Here is a 21154-nt window from a genome sequence, read left to right as displayed (position 1 = left end):
TTTTCTGCCTGTATCATAATTCTATTTTGCTCTCATATTCTATTCACTCATTTCTAGACAGTAAAACTGAAATTCATTTTAGAATCAAAACTTTAGACCAATGTCACATCCACTTTCTTCCCAGGCTCCAAAACACCTAGTCTTGTTCATGCTGCAGCCCAATAGAACACAAGAAGACATGAAAGAGGACAAATAAAACTAAGTGAGAAAATACATTTTGAGCTTCGGGGCTTCTGACACCTGACTTTAGGTCATTTTTAACTTGGTTTCTAGATCTCACAATGGGAATTTGGTGCTAACGTCAAGGACCGAGATGAATTTTGATTTTTCCTGCTTTATGCCTTAGCCATCCTCATGATAAGCTCAATGCAATGTGAGGAGCCATTACGTATAGGAAGAATATTCCTAAATGGTATAATGAAATTCAGACCATAAATCATGTAGCTTTAAAAAAATAATAATGATAAATAGCCACAAAGTCCTCTCCAAACTCCCAAACAATTTTTTTTTCTCTTCCTCAACAAGGGACAAAATAGTGTGGTACCATGGAAAGAAAGCCGGATTTTAAATCAAGAGACTTGGGTTCAAATCCCATCTCTTCTATATTACCTGTGCGACCCTGGACAAACCTTTTCCCTTCTCTAGGTCTCCACATCCTCTATAACATGAAAAGGCTGGACTAAGTGGAAAGTCCCCTCCAGCTCTGAAGCCTACAATCCTATCACATGAAATTAGATTCCTAAGAAAAATCATTATTTCACAGTCTGCTTTCGTGTTATTTCCCTTTGCAAACTCTCCACTGTAGTCAACCTGGCCTGCTGCTAATCCCTGCACATGATATTAGGTACCTTTGCACAAGTGAACCTCAATCAATCAATAAACATTTATGCAGCACCTACTACACCACGCACTGGGCCTCCACACCTACAATGTGCTTGTCCCTCACCGGTGTAGGGGTTCCTCACAAGACACTTAAAGCACAGCAGAGGTATTGCCTTCTACCGGAGGCCTTTCCTGATTCCTCTACCTGCTAATGGTCCCTCTTTAAAGTTATTCTCCATAATGTTGTCTTTGTTCTTGTCTGAACCTGTGGTTTGACTGATAGCGGTTGAGGAAACTCCCCCTACCAATGCAGATTTGCCAACTACTCTGCAATTTTGAGTCTGAGAGCCACCTGAGAGGCTAAATAATTTGCCCAGGGTGACACAGCCAGGGTGTGTTTAAAAAGCGGATCTGAAAGTAATCAGCTGTCCATCCACTTCTCCATACTGCCTCTCCTGTTATTATTGCAAAGTATGTGCTCAGTATTTATCTGTGTACATATTATAGCCCTCTAATAGACTACAAGCTATTTAAGGACAAGAAAAATTCTGTTTTTGCCCGTGTATCTACAAAGCCTGGCACAGGGCCTTACACGTAGCAGCCATTTAATAGGATTGGTCAAACTGAATAATTTGTTGGCTCAAACCAAATTTCGTGCCTTTGTTTCAATGGGGATAGGAAAATACATATCAGTGGCATTGGCATATTTCCACAGGTGTGTTAGAACCAGATCAAATGAGCTCAAGAGAGATGGTTATTAAATTTTCAGCATGAACATTTTCCCCTTAGAGAATGGCAAACGGCAAAAATAAGAACTTGATTTACTGTTCTGTTGATTGTTTAGACTTTAAAAAGTGATAGAGAAAACATTAATATAGATTAAGCATAAGAGGGTATAATTGTTGTTGTTTTTCATAGAGCTGGATGTTAAACATTTAACAGCACACCACTAAACACTTCACATTAATCTGAGTTAAGTAAGTATGATGAATAAGGAAGGCCAAGAACAAGCCAGAAGTTAAACTAGAATCTGCAAAGTGGAAATTGAATTTCTGACCTCCGTTGACATTTCTTCCTGCTGGATAAACGCAGCTCTGGTATTGATCTCATTGGAATGTCATCAGCCAAAAAGAATACAGCACATGTGAGACAGGGAAGTGAATTGATTACTGACCATAAGCTCAGTGGGGAATCCCCATCCCTAAATCTCTACTCAAAAAAAAAAAGTGTGTTCCAACTCATCAGATATTCTCTCATCCATGTATTCAAGCCATGCACTGACAGAAACAAAGCTGTATTGTGTCAGTGCTGCCTTAAGCAGGGTCAGTTTGATGAAAGATATAGTATCACCCACCTCTGCACCTTTGCACAGCTGTCCCCCATGCCTTGAATACACTCCCTCCTCCTCCTTCCTCTCATAGAAATCCTACCTCCCCATAGAGAACAACTCAGATGCTACCTCCTACGTTTTTCCTACCTACCCCAGTAATCAGCATTTTTGAAATGATTTTGAATATACTGCCTACTTATTTCTTGAGTACATGTTGCATCCTCCCAGTAGAACATAAGCTTCTTGAGGGCAGGGACTGTTTCATTTTTGTCTTTGCATTCCCAGGACCTAACACAGAGCCCTGCTCGGAGTAGGCATGTGTTGAATTTTGTATTAAAAACATGGAGGCCTGTATAGAGTGTGCATGTAGACCTGCACTACCAACCTTGAATCTTTACAGCCTCTGACCCCTTCAAAGATCATGCCCAATATGGAGGTTTGTCCCTGGGCCTCTTCCCTGTTCTGGCATCACCCTTCTTATACTTTCTGCTTTTCCCTGCTCCCCCACCAACATATATCATAAAAGATAGTAACATATAGGCCTGCCCCTACTTCATGCCTATCTGATCTCTGCTTCTGATGCTCTGGATTTCATCACCAATGACACAGCTGCCTTCTCACCCTGGGACAGCCTTCCACCCCTCCCTCTCTCTGTTTTTCTCTCTCTCCTCTCACTGAGAGGTTCCTCCCCGAACCTCCATTTTGAGGGAAGGGCCCAGGTCAGTCATCCTTCACTCCTCTCTAAGCTCTACTTCTGATTTTCCAGAATTTACCCCCACGCCCTGTAGGGGGAACCCTCTCTCTCCTTTCCCCTGCCCCTCACTTTTCAGCTCCCTTTTCAATGTTGTCTTCCTCTGCGTTTGAATGTAAACCCCCTGAGGGTTGTCTTTCTTTTTGCTGGTATTTATATTCCCAGGACTTAACACAAGGACTGGTGCATAATAAGTGCTTGACTTGATTTTACTTCCACAAAATAGAACATAAGTAGTCAAATGGGCATTCATCTCAATTCTATGAGTATTCATTCAGTACTACTAGGTCCTCAGCACCATGTTAGGCACTAATGGAGGATACAGGAGTGTAAGATTCTACCAAAACAGTTTGTTTCTCTAAGGTCACTAGTGACCTTCCAATCACCAAATCTAATTGTCTTTTTATCAGGCTTCATTCTCCTTAACCACTTGGCAGCATTTGATTTTGTAGACCACTTAACTCCTACTGTATTGTCTCTCCTTCTTTGGCTTCAGAGACAACCCACTCTCCTGGCTCTCCCATGGTGCAATGAAAAGAGCACTCTCTCTAGAGTCAAACAATCTGACTTCAGTCCCGATTTGGATGCTTAATATCTGTGTTACTTTGATGAAGTTACTTAACTTCCCCTGGGTTTCAGTTTCATCTATATGTAATGAAGGGTAAACTGATGGGGTGTGGGGGATAGGAAGGTAACCTGGGCAATAGGGGCGCAGTCCTTTGAGCACATTTGGACTTGCCTTTCCCAGTGGGTCATAGAGATCATGTGAGATGTTCCTTGCCTGACTCTTTTCTAAAACATGGGATTTTGGGGAGCCAGTTGGATTCCCAGGATTGATGTCTTTCCAGAATCCATAGCCAGAATTTCTCTCAGACATATCGAGTCATGAGCTCTTTAGGTGCCATTCTGCTCAAGGCTCTTTCCACCTTCATTTATAGGCACTTCCTCAGTGCTTCATTAGCCACTACCACTCTGGAAACCTTTGCTACTGACTTAGGTTGCTGGAAGAAACTCTGTTGGCTTTCATCACTCTCCAGTAGTCAGTCACCTGAGCACTCATATCTCAGGATACTGATTCACCTAAAATCATGGAAAAAATAAACACAAAAGAAACAGAGGTACCTTTGGTGAGGCTGGGAGTGGCAGGAATGGCCAGTTCCATTATACCACCACTAGGAGTAGCTTCAAGCAACCTTCTTGAAAGTTATCAGAGAAGAGAGAAAAAGATTGACTCTTTAAATCTTTTGTGGGCACATTCAGTTCTAGCTCAGTTTCTCCTGAGTTATCATTCCTTCTGGCTTCTGAAACAAGAAGACTCTTAGTCACCAAACAATAGCAAGCAAGCAATTACTCATGGCCAGAAACTGACTTTCTGATATTTCATGCATTACATTGGAGCAGGGGAAGAAGTAGCTATACATGCTCTGCAAAACGCACCAAGAAGTGCAAGTCTAAGCACGCTCCAAGGACTGGGACCTCATTGGCTAGTTTCCCCTTAGCCGGTAAAGACCAAGGCCTCCCACTGCATCCTGGGCCATCTCCAGTTCTCCTGATCTATATCTGGCCACTGGACCCAGATGGTTCCGCAGGAGAAAGGGAGACTTGTGACTTTGCACAAACCTCCCTCGCTTAAATCCAATTCACCTGCATGTCATGACATTACCTCCCTGCTTTCATGATCTTCTTTAAGAATGAAGGACACACAAAAACAACAACCTCCATAACGTGTAAAATGAGAGAAGCAGACTCCATGGCCTCTGAGGTCCTTTCTGTTTCTAGATCCATAATCCAATGATCCTTCTATCTCTTTTTCTGTCCCAGAAAAGGTGGTTTCCCATCCTCCTCCATACTCCTTAAAGTGAGGTCCTGCAAAGGTCTCTCCTTTCTCATCTTTCCTTCTCTCCCTCAGAAATCTCATTTTTCTTTTATAGCCACCCACTTCTACTGCTTCCTCTACAGAAATAACTCCCGAATATACTCTGATAGCCTGACTTCTCTTTCAACTCAAGTCCCACAACTCCAGCTCCTCTGAGATATCCTATCATACCTTCAAACTCATTACATTCAAACCAGACTTATCATTTCTCCCCAGATCCTCCTCTTCCCCCTCCTCCTCCTCCTCCTCATCCTTCTGGCTTCCCTCTTACTACCTGTAGCATCACCATTCAACTAATCTTCTGTGCCAAGATCTTGATGTTACTTGTGATTATTCTCTCTCTTCAGGAGTTCAAATTTGGCCTCAGGAAATTACTGATTGTGTGACCCTGGACAAGTCACTTAACCCTGTTTGCCTCAGTTTTCTCATCTGTAAAATGAGCCAGAGAAGGAAATAGTAAACCACTCCATTATCTTTGGCAAGAAAACTCAAATCAGGGCATAAAGAGTTGGACATGAACTGAAAATGACTGAACAATTCTCTCTCGTATCCCATAAATCACCAAGTCCTAATGATTCTAACATTGTCTCCCTTACTGTCCTCCACTACTCAGAAACCTCATAACTACTTTTCATGGATACTTTCTTCCAGACATGACATATATCAAATATCACCAAAAATAATATATTTGCCTATGTCTTAACATAGAAGAAGTGACTGGTTACTGATATGGGAGTCATATCATAATTAGCTATGTGTACACAGTCAGACCATTGACTAAAACAAAAAGAAAAATCAGCATCAAGTTAGAAGAAAGGCTGAAGATTTTAAGAAGACACTACAAGCAATTGAGTTTATTCCCTCTTTACCTATTCAAACGAGATGTAGATGCTGAAAAGTGGGAAATGGTAAAAGACAAAGATATTGACCTTGATAATCACTATTTCTTGTAAAAAAAAAATTAACTGGTATAAAGGAAGGGACCAAAAGTTTCCACAAAACCACATTAGACAGCAAACACTTAATCCTCACTTAAACATTTGATCTCCTTAGCAAACACCAAGATATGCCAGCCAAGGGCAATACCAATTTAGAATACAAATTCACTGTAGAGGAGAATGATGGAACATTATAAGCAATAATTGCTTATGAAACTGTGAAAACAAGTCTAAAGAAAGCTTGGCATGAAACCAAAATGAGCAACCTCATCCCAAGAACATTCAGAGATGAAACTGGCAAGAAGACAACAGACATAAGATAGAACAAATTTGTCAGTTTATTTCATATAATGATCTATTTTCATCATCAGTAACAGACAAGCCACCAAATTTGGACTCCAACATCCCTGTCCCTGATGTGCTATACAAAGAAGAAGAAATGGCATTTAAGAAGATGAACTCAGAAGAGTGACTGGACCAAGCCATATAGAAAACAAGGAAGCTTCTGTTGGAAGTTATGCAGTCTTGAAGATAATTGATGAATGATTTTACAAGGTATCTCAGGGACCAAAAGAATGGAAAAATTCACAGACAATATTAATTCCCCCCAAAGCACTTGAGAATATCAATAACTACTAAAATGTGTCTGATTTCTCATCTTTGTGAAATCTTAAGAATAACCTATGTGCTTTTTGAAGGAATCCCTGGCAGACCTTTTAGAAGGCAGACCTAAAATAAGTCTCTACAACAAAACATAAAATCCCATCATATTTATTGTCTGTTGACTACCAAGAAATAAATAAATATATATATATACATATATATATAATATATTATGTATATATATATATATATATATATATATATATATAAATGTATATATAAAAGCAGTTGATGGTTGGTACAGCAAATCACAAACTTAAAAGCGTTCCTTTAACAAGGAATCTCTCAAATATGTGCTAAGCTTCCGTCAGATTCCTTGACAAACAGGACCACAGAAATAATTGTTCAATAACCCTTCCAATTATTAATGACTAGAGAGGCACAAAATAAAAAGACACATGATCCCTTAAGGTGTTTGCCAGTCTCATGGAGGGTGTCTTATACAAGATACAAATGGAAGAGGGATTCTTTTTAGCAAATTGACAATTTCAAGTATATGAAATTGAAAGGCACAACCATGTGCAGTGCATTTGGAATTAGAAAGAAAACAACTGAGCAAAAATCTTTACAGCATATTTGTTTGATAAAGTCTGATATCTAAGCCACATAGGAAATTGATACAAATATGCAACGAGTCATTTCCCAATAGACAAAGGATAAGAAGAGGTATGTTATCAACAGCCATATGAAAATTTCTGATTATTACATCAAGGCCCCAAGGTCTCATTATTGAGATCCATGGTTATTTAGGTGATCTGCCTAAAATCCATGCAGGAAAAACTGAATGGATTAAAAAATAACTATTGTTGAGATGATGAAAAAATAGTTAATTATCCAATATTTTGAGTTAGTGTCATAGCATGTATAGTTGGGGTGAGCTCTATAGTTAATGAATTGGCTCAGAATTGATTAACAGGAAGAGAGCAAAATAGATTTCATTTGGAAAACTACGTAGTACTTTTTATAGATCATGAGTTGCTCTCTGGTACAAGCACCTATCTTTTCATCACAAATGCTCTTCCAATAGTACACAATAGTTGTGAATTTTGGATTTGCACAATTTCAAAGGAACTAAAGTTGTAGGTGACCCAAAGGATAAAGGATGCATAGTGGATGCAGCAGCCTATTTCCAATGATTATCTAAACTCAAGAATGCATATGAGGGATATCATGGAGGAGGTATATGAAGGGAAAGAGGAAAGGAACAAGCATTTATTAAGCACCTGCTATGAGCCAATCACTGTGCTTTACAAATAGTATCTCATTTGATCTTCATAATAACCCTATGAGGTAGGTGCTGTTATTATCCCCGATTTACAGGTGAAAAAACTGAGGTATACAGAGGTTAGGTGACTTGTCTGGGATCAGAAGTGCCTGAGGCCAGATTTGAGCTTGGGTCTTGCTGACTCCAAGCCCGGTGCTCCATCCACTGTACTACCTCACTACTTTATGACCAGAAAAGGAGATAGATGGGTAACTGCAACAGGCAAGGAATAACAGATGAACAGGCTGAGGAAGAAGCGACTAAAAGAAAGCAAGGGCCGAAATCTTAAACTAGAACCAGCAAGATGTGATGAGGAAAGAATAAATACAAACAGAGAGGAGAAGGCCCAACTTCATGACCCCTTTTGGGATTTTCTTGGCTGAGACACTGGAGTGATTTGCCATTTCCTTCTCCAGCTCATTTTACAGATGAGGAAACTGAGGCAAACAGGGTTAAGTGACTTGCCTAGGGTCACACAGCTAGTAAGCATCTCAGGCTGGATTTGAACTCAGCTCTTCCTGATTCCAGGCCTGGCCCTCTATTCACTGTACTACCTACCTGCCCCATTCAATGTATAGAGAAGCCCAATCTTAAAGTGGAAGGGGGAGATGACAATGAAAAGAAAAACAATAGCAAAACCCTATGCCCTCTTTCCTCTATGATGACTGAGGTGCTTTGCTTAGGATAGCAAAGAAAAGTTATCTTGAAATAACTCACTCTACTTATTTTCTTTCCTATCAAACATCCTTTTTCTCCTCCTCAGCTTCCACCCCCACCCCTGCCAAACATACTGTTGCTGACAGGAAAAACTCAAAAAACAATTTGCTAATTTAAAAATACTAAATATAAAGAACAATTAGATCCTTCTTTAGGAAAACAATAAGAGAAACCAATCACAATTTTCCTTGGATTTGGAGGGGAGAATGGAGGGGAAGGGATTGGGAGGGGGATACTTCATACTCAACAATCTAACCCGAGAATAAATATATAATTTAAATTTGTCAATCTGACAACCAATTATTTTTCTAACTACATCCATCAGTACATGAGTGCTATTTTAAGATAAAAAGTTCATCAATTCAACATTTGTCTCCTATTTTAGTTTCAAAATTATCCCACACTTAGCTAAGCAAAAAATTTTTTTAAAAAAATATGTAAAACCTAGTCGCTTACTTTAAAAAAAGAGAGAGACCGGCAAAGGATAAAACAATTTATTCAATCTTAATGATAATGAATGTTGCTGAGTTTAATTGAATCTGGAAACTGGCAACTTTGTTAATTATGCATTATTCCTGTTTTATGGACAGAAAACATTTTTACATTTGTCAACAGAACTATCACAGCAGGATGTGAAAGGCAACAGGGGTCTGGCTAGTCAAACTGTGGAGCAAGGGTCAGAGTTAAATTGTAGGCAGAAGTCTTGAGCCAGGACCCTCACGTTACTGATTACTGTGTATGGATCTGCTTATACTCTCTTTTCCCATACAAGTAATAAAGAAATCTCAAGAAATGCTGGTTCATATAAATTCTACAAGATCAACCTAGTTGTTGTTGCTCTTCATCAATGTTTCCCTAGAACTCATCTTGTAAAGAAGGGCACTAGAACCCAAAGACAGGCATACAGTCTACAGGGCTAAATGCACAAATCTGGCAGGCCAGTCTCCATACCTGCCCACTCACTCCACGCTCCTTCACATCAGCTTTTCCTCCATACTCAGGCACACTCTTGTTAGCCTAGACTCCCCAGTTCACTCCTCCTAACTCATTCAAGATTCTTTCAAATCATTCTGCTTGACTCTACACCCACCCACCACAAGCATCAAGGATCTATCCTGAGCCTTCCTAAATAACCCATGGGATAATAAGCAGTTCTGAAGAGCTATGAGTCCTCATCAATTCTATGTATAGTTGATGCCTTTTGGAAGCATTCTTCAAATCTAACATAAGGGGCTTATGGCTTTGGGAGTTTCCAGGTTCAAAAGTTTCCAGGTTCCAAAAACTAAAAGAGCAAGGCAGTAGGGCTACAGTATCAAAGGTAAAAGCTTTGATGTTTGAGTCAAGAGTATGGGGATCAGGAGGTCAACATCTGGCTTCTTGGGAGTCCCTGTTATCTGTGTTATCCAAAGAAAAGAAATGAACAAAGTTCTCAGAACTGAGAGTTAAGGAAAAGATGAGGGAGTCTGAGGCATCATTTTCCAGAAGCCAGGAAAAATTCTGCAAGAAAGATGTCCAAACAGAGTTGTCAAGCAACTGGGTCTCAGTTGGCAAGGTAAGCAAAAGTCTGGAATCCAGAGAGCCCAGAAGAGTGAAATGAGGCCAGTCAGCAACCTGAAGAATGTGGAAATAAGCATGTTCCTAGGGCACCTAGTCATTATTGACTAGGGCAATATTATTTTGACCTCTGGCCTCTTTATGCCTTCTGTTAAGGGTAAGTAGGCATAGACCTACAGGTCACAAAATACCAGAATGTTAAGGATAGAAGGGGCCATAGAAATCATTTAATCCAACCTTTTTTATTTACAAATAAGAAAAATACTAAGTAGTAGAGCCAAGATTTGAACCGGTTTTCTGACTGCAAGTCAAGAGCTCTTTACACTACATCCTATGCAAGAAGTAATTGCAGCTGGTGAAGTACAAAGGCCTCAGGTGTGCTGTGATCATAGCTACTTTCAGAGTAAGACCACCAGAATGTTCTTACAGCAACCTTTTGTAACGTTCTGCAACAACACGCTCTTTGGCTATAAGTGACTAACTGGCCATTATTTTATCCATATTATACAACAATTGTAGACAATTATCATAAGGATATTATACAACCATTTCAGACATCTAATCCCAAAGAACCAAAAAACTTCATCACCTAGCCTACAATATCTAGTTGGCCGCAGACCTAAGATAATGATTCACCTTCCCATTTTATTCAGTCAACCACCCAGACCATCTTGCCGTCTTCCTGCCATGAATGCCCCACTTATCTCCACCTGTACCAGCACATTTCCCACCAGCCCTCTGCACCCCAGACTTCCAGAAAAGCATATTACTGTGTAAGTACTTATGGGTTAATCAAAAATAATATCGATAAACATTCTAGGTCAAAGAAATACATGCATTCTGTAACATATGAGAATGTGCCATCAGATGTGCTGGTTGAATTAAAATCAGCCGTTCCACAACCATTTGAGAGCCTATTCTGTTTAAACATTGTGCTAGATAGGGAAGATTGGAAGAAATCTTTCATTTCCTGAGTCTTTGATTAGAAAAGCAATTGAATCCCCTTACAGTAAGATCCTGACATTTCAGAGGGAATGAAGCATTTAGACTCCCATCAAATCTGGATTAGTGAAATTTTATAAAGTATCCGTATGTTCTACTAGAGTTACTAAAGGTTCATGGGCTATGGTGCATAATTTCAGAGTTGACCTGATAATTTGTGATTTGATTAAATTCAACAAGTATTTTATTAAGCGCCTGCTATGTGAGGCCTACCTTTAAGGAGTCTGCATTCTATCATGAGGATTAACATATACGTAGAATATTAAATACAAGAAAAGCTGCATGGTATAACCTTTTACAAGGCATTTCTAATCATGAAAAGTTTGGATTCAATGATCTCTGAACTCCCTGTCATTTCTGAGCAGGAAGGAGAGATAAAGGAAGGGAGGGAGGAAAGGAGGGAGGGAAAAAGAAGGGAGAGAGGAAGAGAAGAAGGAAAGAAGAGAGGGAGGGAGGAAAGGAAAGAAAGGGAAGGGAAGGGGGGAAAGGGAAAGGAAGGGAAGGGGGGAAAGGGAAAGGAAGGAGAAAGGGAAAAAGTGGAGGAAGAGAGGAAAAGGGGGAGGGAGGGAAAGAGATGTAAAGGAAGGAAAGAAAGGAGGACAGAAGAAACAAAAGATTGAAGGGTACAGACCTGGAATTGCATTGGTGTTCTAATAATGCAGGTTATCAACTATTCTGTAATTTAAAACATTAGAGAATTGTCTGGTGCACCAAAAGGTGAAGTGACTTGCCCTAGGATCACAGAGCCAGTAGGTGTCAGAGGTCACATCAACAACTTGGATCTTGATAATGAGGAAGGCTCTCTATCTACCACATACTGCTGCTTCTCTTTATTAATACTAACGTTGGTTTTTATTAATCATAATGTTTTTTCTGTTTTCCTAATCTAGGTTGGCTTTAATCTCCTCTCTGTCCTCTTGATCGAAGGGTGGCTCAATTTAATTTTTTTAAGCCAACAATGATTAAACAAACACTAAACTGCACTTCTGGAAAGTAAAGAAACCCTACACAGGACTGCTATGGAAGTTAGTATTGGGCAAGTCTGCTGAGCTAGTCATCCTACAAAAGCATTTAAGACTGTCACAAAATTTCTTGGAAGATTCCAGCCAAGTGCATGATGTCCCAGAGGGTATCAACTAAAACACAATATGTATCAATCTTGCCAACAAAAACAATCTCTGCTAGATGAAACAGAATTAGTTGGCTTTTTAACTCACCTCTCTTGCATTAGGAGTGGGCCAAAGCCATCATCCAAAGCAATACAGCAGTCGTCCTCTTCCGTTCCACGGGGAGAAGATTTCTGGGACTCCCCTTGAACAGCTGCTATCCTGCAGAACTCCTTCAGCAACCTCAGCTCATTAAAGTTGCCAGTAATTGGTTCAGCTCCCGTATGTCCATGTACATTTGCATGAGCTGGAGCTGATGTTTGATTTAATTCCATTTCTAGCTCTCTGGAAATGACTCCTCCATCTTTGTTCTCCAAGTACATATTTCTGATGTAGCTCCTATTGCCTAAAAATTGGTCCAAAAATACACATATATCCAACTGTCAGTATCACATTATATAACTCTATCTTAGGACTTTCATGCCATGAGACTGTCTTACAGGCGAGAGAGCCTAATTATGAGGTCTTTTGATTGTTTTAGTAATGTAATCTCTTTGGATCAAGTGTTGTATATCAAATTGCACTCTGAAATTAAAGAAAGCTAATGTGAATTTAAGGTATATTAATAATCAGACTCAGAATTTTCCACATTTGTCTTAAGTCACCATGTAGATTTACCACCCAGTAGCCTAGGTATTGTTGACTACATAGCAGCATAGAGAGACGCTCTGAGATGAGTAGTTTTGGGGAGAACCATGTTTGCCCTAAGTAAAAAGAGTGTCTAAATGAGAAGGGTCAGTACGTGGTTCCAGTTAGAAAGAGGGCTGGGTCAGGAGGTTGGAATCCATTCATAAACTTTTCTTGCTATTTCCTCTATTTTCATAGGTTTGTAATAATGACATGAAAGAGAAAGATGAGGGCAGGGGGGAGAGAGGGAAGGAGAGCACCTCAAAACATCCCAGTAGAAGAAGAATACATGATCCATTTTAAGTTTTCCTATTATTTTAACTAAGTTATCTTCCTACTACTAAAGTCATGAAGTAAACTATGCTCACTCATTTGAATTTCCAAAGACCATAAACACTTTGTCAAAGGTAGGAAGCAAGTTATCGCATTGGGAACAATACATTGGAAGGTAATAATAACAATAATAATAATAATGTTATTGAACAAGCTGCCTGAAAGGAGCTTAACATACATAATACCTCTGTTAAACATTGCCTCTTGCCCAGTTCTATACTCATAGCTTATTTACATACTAAAAATATCTAAAACTGACACAAGTAAAGTGAGAATGCTAGAGTATTTAATGTCCAGATAGAAAACTATTCTCAAACCCTGCCATCAACATAATAATGTCAAGAACATTATTCACATAAAATGTGGCATTTTTCAGGGAAAATGTAAGCCTATTATGGTTCTGCCTAGCCTTAAACCTATTATCATCTCTTATAAGCAGAAATAATTGGCTTCATATGAAAGCAGTTGAAACTGTATCTTATTAATCATGTGATACATATGAATGATTCCAAGCTATATGACTTCATCCAATACATATATATGTATATATATATATATATATATATATATTATATATATATATATATATATATTTCTTTCATCTTGTGGAATCTTTCTCCAATAGTATCAAAATGGCATTTGGTCTTAAGTAGAAAATTCTTCATTTATTCAAAGGAAATATAAAGACTAAAGGATTCTAACATGAATCCAGAGGTCACATTGAACAAATGAATGAAAGTGATAACTAAAAATACTTTATTCTTCTCCAGGAAACAGATATTGAGCACAAAGATATCAAGTCGAAAGTTATGGCTAAAAATGTCGAGACATTGTGTCATTCTGAAGTCAAAGCTGAATGGGAAGAATACATTTTAGATCATTAATGCCTAGACAATATCAATTTTATATATATAGATAGGTATTGATATATATCAATCAATATACAATTTTTTAATTATAAAATGAATGAAAACAGATTTGGAAAATACCCTAACAAAACACTAAATAGTATTTACAAAACATAAGTCCTATCATGTAAAGCAACTATAAAAAAACAATTAATACCTCTTTACCAAAAAAAGTGAGAGAATTGATGAGCATACTTAGAACAAATGAGAAACAGGTCAAAAACCTACCAAAATAGTTTTTGAATAAGAAGACATCACTTCACCATTGGATTTGTTGAATATTTATTGAAAGTGGCTTACTTCATGAATGACTAAGAATCAAGAATGGAATGAACTTGGCCAGAGGACCTTAAACAAATTGTGAAGTAACATGGATTTGTTCGTGGAAAGGGAGGGGCTTATGATTATAATTCAGGACCAAGATATTGGATGCAAGAAACTAAAGCAATGTTATTCTTGAAGACCTTTGCCTTAGTGATCAAATCAGATGACACAAGGAAATGGTAAAGACAATGGTGAACATATCACTGTAGGCTATAAAACTGAGCACTTACCTAGCAAAATGTGACCTGGCAGCTGGAATCACAAATCAGAAATTTTTAATGGACTGACAAACAACAAATCCTCAGATTATAGATATAGACCTTAAAACATCCTGGTGAATTTAGCCAATAAACTGCAGAATAACCAGACAATTGTCACATACCAAGCAGATGTTCTCAATTTCCTGGACTGAATTCACAGAAACATAAGAATAATATTTTTAATATATGTCAACATTTTTAAGAGATGACAACATCCCAAATACAATGTGTTTCCTGAAGAAGACATCTGTAAGGATCTGTAAGGATCTTTATCCACTGTTTTAATTTGTCCTCTAGATTCAACTTCAAAGCCTCACGATCCATATTCTTCTGGGTACACATTCTGAATGTTACACTTTTCAAAGGTGTTATAAGGACTTGATAAGAGAGTAACGAAGAGTGATGAAGAGAAAAAGCCATGAGTCTTGAGTAGGAGAGACATATCAACAGGACTTCAGTATATGGAGCAGCCTAATCTGAATGCTTGCAAAAAGCCAGGTTGGTGAACTGGGTAGGGCTGGGGGTAAAGAGAGCTTTCCAGGAATACTGAACAAGTTGAGAAAAGACAACTTGGTTATAGGTTGAAGCAATGAAAGTGGCAATGAATTGTCTGAGAGGACCAGAGGGAGAAAAATAAGAAGAAATAAAGGAAATGAGGTGACCTAAGAAGCCTAGTGATAGACTTGGAAGCAAGTGATATTTTGGTTCTATGAATCAGAACTAAGAACCATCACAGAACTTTATAAAGAATAAATATATAGTCAATACAAAAAAAAAATGGAGACTATATTGGTCTGACCATGTCACTCCCCTATACAATAGCTCACTTCTACCTCCAAGATCAAATAGAAAGTTTTCTTTTTGGCTTGTAAATCCTTCTATAACATGGTTCCTTCCTACTTTTCTAGCCTTCTTATATTTTATTCAGTTGTGTCTGACTCTTTGTGACCCCATTTGGGGTTTTCTTGGCAAAGATACTATAGTGGTTTGCCATTCCCTTCTCTGGCTCATTTTACAGATGAAGAAACTGAGGAAAACAAGGTTAAATAACTTGCTCAGGGTCACACAGCTAGTGAGTGTCTGAGGCTAGATTTGAACTCCAGAAGATGAGTCTCTCTGACTCCAGGCCCAGAACTCTATCCACTGTGCCACCTAGCAACAATCTTACATTTTACTCCCTTCCTTGTACTCTATAAATTCGCTTTACTGGCCTTCTTGCTGTTATTTGAACAAGACACTTCACTTCCTGATTGCATCCATGCCTTTTCACTGGATATCTTTCATACCCAGGATGTTTTCCTTCTTTATTTTCACCTCCTGGCTTCCCTAGCTTCCTTCAGAACTCAACTAAACCCAACACTTTGTAGGAAACTTTTCTTGGTCTCCCCACAACTACCAATATCACTGTTTGTGATTTCTCTCTGGGATTACCTTCCATTTACAGTGTATATATCTTGTATGTACAATTTTTTTTGTATCTTGTGTTCCCTATTAGAATTTGAGCTTCTTGAGGGCAGGAACTTTCTATTTTCCTTTCTTTGTACTCCCAGCACTTAGCACAGTACCTGACACATAACAAATCCACAATAAATGCTGACTGACTGACTGACTGGTTAGAACTGGTAAAGTGACAAACATTGGTACAGAAGTCACTATCCTGCTCAAAAACCTGCCATGGCTTCCATTACCCAGCAAATTATGGCCATATTCCTTCCCAGTAATTCAAGGGTCTCCATTATCTAGCCCTGCCCACCCATCCATCCTTATCTCCCACCACTCCCCCAAAAATACTTTTACTATGACAACCAGGCCAGTTTTACCATCCATTGAGAATGGCATGCCCATTCGTACCTCTAAGTATTTGCTTATGCTATTGGAAACTCCCTAAACCCTACCAATTCATCAACACCCATTTCCAGTTCTCCTTATACATTCCTGACGAAACTTAGCCAAAAAAATACAGTGTCTTTTCTTGATTACCCAGAGAAGATATTATCTGGACCTTACATTTTAGGAACTTATTTATATTTAATTTTGCTCAATTACCTAATATCTTGATCATTCTCTATTTTTCTTTTTAATTGGCTTTTGAGTTTAATTTCTTTGAAAAGACTGTAAATTCCTTGGAGGCAAGGATCTCCTATTTCTCTTATATATATTACATTAATTATGTATTGATCATATATGATTAATTACATATTAATGCATGCTTCTTTATTTCAAGATTTGCTACTGCCTCCTCTGGAAAAATCATATTGTTAGCTGCTAACTAAGATACAAAATTTAGATAAAACAGTCCCTATCCTCAAGGAATTTAAAGTCTAGTAAGAAATAAGATAAAAATACAGATAGCTATAATAAAAATAAAGAAAATAAGTAACATTTATATAGCATTTTAATGGTTTTGAGGTATTTTATAAATATTATCTCAACCTCTCCTCACAACATCCCTGGGAATTAAATTCTATCATCATTCCCATTTTATAGGTGAGGAAACTGAGTAAGGCAGAGATTAACTGATTTGCCTAAGATTCTTGTAGCTAGTAAGTATATGAAGTGGAATTTGAGTTCAGGTCTTCCTGACTCCAGATCTGGACCACCTAGCTGCCTATATAAGTAAGCACATAATAGTTGCTCAGTTAATATTTGATTGACAGCTAAATGGAGAATCTTGAGAAAGGTTGAAGTAGTCCAGGAAGTAGGTCACCAAATTGATCACCATGGTAGGAAAAATGATAAGAAAGGGCTTCAGAGATGGGGAACCTGTGGCCTCAAGGCCACACGTGGCCCTGTAGGTCCTCAAGTACAGCCCTTTGACCTCTGAATCAGGGCACATCACTTGATCTCTCTGGGCTTCTGTTTTCTCAGTTGTAAAATGAGGGGATTAAACTCAATGGCTTCTAAAATTCCTTCTACCTCTACGACCCTGTAATCCTAAAACTGACCCAAGAGCTCTCCATGGAGTGAAACAAAGACAATGGATATTAGGACTCTTGGCCCACATCTTTTCTTCATAATTTTGGTTAGCCTTCTGGACCACAGATCACAAGGAATGTTTATTAATTAATTAATGTTGGTATTCCTTTTCCTGACGAAGTACTTCTATACTGCTACTTTATATTCACAGCATTTCATTTGTTTACCACATTTGTACATAGTACAAAGGTCCCCAAGGGCCACCAAGTACACAGAAGTTTTTGAACAAATTGGAATAAAGGTATAAACAAAAGCTGTACCCACAAAATGTATTGCAAAAGAGTGTAAAGCTTTTTATTGTTATGTCAAAATCCCTTTATGAGAACTTCTAGCACCAGCAGCTGTGGTATGCAGATAGACAGAGGGGAGGAAAAGATGAGGTCATAAATTTTTGGTATCACACAGAATATTCAAGAATCACAGTAAACCAAGATTTTCACCAAAGTAACAAGATGGAAAATATAACAACTCCAAACATTCTGCTAGGTTTCCTTTCTCTCCTGTTGTCCCCTGGACTCGTCCTCCGTGGGTCTCAAAGTTCTCTGAGATTGAGATAATAAGCTTATACTGCACCCTAGCGGAAAGCCTCTCCCAAAATGCATAGAGAGGTCCATAGATTGTTAGAACTAGAAAACGACCTTGCAGATAGATCACCTATCTCTATCTTCTTATTTAAAGAAAACCGAAGCCAAGAAAGAGGAAGTGCCTTGGTCATGTAGGTTAGAGAAAGAGCCAGGATACAAATTCAAGTGTTCTGACAGACTGTCCATCATCCAAATATTTGAGCATCAAATCACTGAAAGAGACAAGTGGTGGTAAATTCATCCCATTCTGTCAGATATAATAATAATAAATTAATGCTAGTTACAATAAAGGATGGAAATACTCTTTTATCTGTTTTTACCCTTCAAGCCTGTATGAAAACTCATGTTTTTTGCAATGACATTTCCCATCTTTTCTGTTAAAGCAAAGGTGAAGGCAAGAAAAAAAATTCTTCAGTTTCATTGAACTGACAAAGAAAAGGGAGAAGGCTGTTCTTCCTGCAGTTAAAATGGGGGCAAAGAGGAAAGGTAGATATAGAGAAATGAAGAAGTAAATCTAAGAACTTCATGAATTAGTTTTCTAAGAAAAATACATATTTCTCTAAGGTTTTAAAAGGAAAGTTTCTTGAAAATAAGTATAATGGGAGTAGACTGACCAATGGAGGGTCAATCCTTGGAAGATGAATAAATATACTCTGCTTGGTTTCAATCTACGATGGGGAATTTTGGAAGCCAGTTTCAGACTATGCATGATGAGAGACACAAAGAAGGCCTTGTACTGTGTGATGACAAAAACATCTTCCAGCTAGGGAGACAGAAGACTCAGGGGTTGAATAGATGTAGAAGGCACTCAGTTTGTCCTCAACAATTGCCGAATCATTGGTTCTTCTGGCTCCTTAGTCAATTAGATGGTCAGAAACTAATTCCCCAAAGGCTTATGTGGCAGACTGAAACCAAGCAGAAAATATCTATGCATTCTCCAAAGATACTCCCCCATCTTAAGCAAGTCTGCCCCATTTACATGGGTAAATTCTATAATAATAGCTGAAATCTCATTTGATTATCTCACAAACATGTGAGGTAGGTATTACGAGTATCATTATACCCATTTCACAGATGAGGATACTGAAGGATAGGGATACGGTTTTGTACAACCTTGCCCACTCCACAAACTTCCTAAAACTTAAAATGGACCAAATTTTAGCTAATGGCCCATGAGAAAATGTAAGATACTTCATAGTAAAAATAACTGACCTAAGAAACAGAAAAAAAATTAAGAATCACTAGACTACCTGGATGACAAAAAAAAAAAGCCTACTCATCACATTTCAAGAAATCTTACCCAGATCTCTCAGAACCAGGAGGCAAGGGAAAAATAGGAAGAATCCTCCAATCACCACCTAAAATAAATTCCCAAATGAAAATTTCCAGGAACATCATTGCCAAAATCTAAAGCTTGCTGGTTAAAGAAAAAAAATACTACAAGTAATCAGAAAGGAATGAAAGAAAAGTATCCAGCTCAGCAATTGATTGGTATGATCTTGGGCATTTATTATTTGACCTCTCTAGGCTTCTATTTCCTCATCTGTAAAATGAGGTGGTGCATTGGACCTCAAGCTCAAGGGTCCCTTTCAAGCTGTAAATCTATAATCCTACTAACCCATTTGGTATTGTTATACTATATTATATTATTATATTATTACATAGTATTACATTTACTGTGTTATGCCAATCTTCCTGTCATGTAACTTTAAAAAAAAACCTACACTGTCTTTAGATTGAAATCATCAACAGTATACTAGTAAATAAATGTCCATGTCTATTTTTTTCCAGTCTCCTATTATGTTCTATTTCATTATAATAAAATTTGATAAGGAGAGTCTTCAGGAGTCTAGTGATTAGGATCTCCACTACTAGACTTTGCAAAAATAAAGTTGGTAGGTACAGAAACAAAAAATCCGTAACCCTGATATTCTTTGGTCCTTCTCAGATCATAACCAAGCCTTTTTCTTGGTTTCTGCTATAGCTGCCTATCCCTGAACAGTCAGACAGTGTATTTCTTTTCTTGAGGCTCAGATGATCTTAAGGAAATGGTGATGATAATTTCTTGAAACTCCTTACTATTAGCAATCCTTTGAGAGTAGTAGGTGGGGGGCAAAAAAATAAGTTGAGAAGGATGAGCTTTCTACTGATTTGGTTTGTGTTACAGTTTAAGGTTTGGATTAATTTAGCACAAAAAACACAATAAAACTTTCATTTCAAAGTATGAATGAAGTTTACTCCCTTCAAGGATGGAAATATTTTTCCAACTTATTAGAATATATGCTCTGTGTGTTTTAAAATAAAGCACAATAATCCTTCTGGCAAGGTTTGGGCTAGTTTCCTTTCAGGGAGAGCCTAAGTTGCTAAAGATCCTGGGAAATGTAAAGCTCAAGAAGAGAGAAAGCTAACAAGTAGAGGAAGACTGGAGGGCAGAGTATCACCTAGGATGGGACGAGAAAGAAAGCCCTCAAAAGAGGGAGAAAGAAGATACCCCAAGAGTTGGAAGGTGGTGGAATTCCCTTTCCCCCACCCACCCACCACAGGGAACAGCAATGTGTGACCACTGTGGGTCATCTGAGGTTCTCCTCCCAAAACTCAGTCTTCCAACAAAGATTCCAAGTGGTGAAAACTAAGACCACGTTTGTTTGTTTAAATTATTGATTGAAGGCACTCACAGAAACATTAAGGAAAAAAGCAGACATGAGAAAATGGCAGACTTTATTCCTGGCCCCCACCTGGTCCACTGAATGCTACCGGCTGAGTTCTTTTTATTTCACCAAAGACTACATCTGACTGCTCTAATCTTACTTCTTCTAAACACCCCTGGCTAACCCTTACTTGTGTATTTCTTTGTGATCCTTTGTTCATGGAATGATGATGTAATCATGAGCCATTCATATGTTTCCTAAGTAAACTTCTAAGAACAGAATTATTTTGAAACTGGGCCTTATAAAATGGACCTCATCAGACCATAAGCTTAAACCTGTTGTGACCCCTAGTGGTTACAAGATAAAAAGAAAAATACATTTAGGAGTGGATTTTCTCCCTGCCAGACAATG

General features: G+C 38.3%; 1 protein-coding gene across 1 annotated transcript in view; it reads right to left on the bottom strand.

The window, feature by feature from the left end:
• Nucleotides 1-12406, bottom strand: part of OCA2 (OCA2 melanosomal transmembrane protein) — a 542641-nt gene extending 530235 nt beyond the window's left edge. The window contains exon 1 of the mRNA XM_020992730.2: nt 12135-12406. Coding sequence (XP_020848389.1) covers nt 12135-12406 — 272 coding nt within the window. The remainder of the gene's footprint in view (nt 1-12134) is intronic.
• Between the last annotated feature and the right edge of the window lie 8748 nt (nt 12407-21154).

The sequence above is a fragment of the Phascolarctos cinereus genome, unplaced genomic scaffold (assembly GCF_003287225.1).
Source record: "Phascolarctos cinereus isolate Bilbo 61053 unplaced genomic scaffold, phaCin_HiC Scaffold_726;HRSCAF=1367, whole genome shotgun sequence".
NCBI classification, from domain to species: Eukaryota; Metazoa; Chordata; class Mammalia; order Diprotodontia; family Phascolarctidae; genus Phascolarctos; species Phascolarctos cinereus.
The sequence above is the reverse complement of the archived record's forward strand: the minus strand, read 5'-3'. Positions and strand labels throughout refer to the sequence as shown.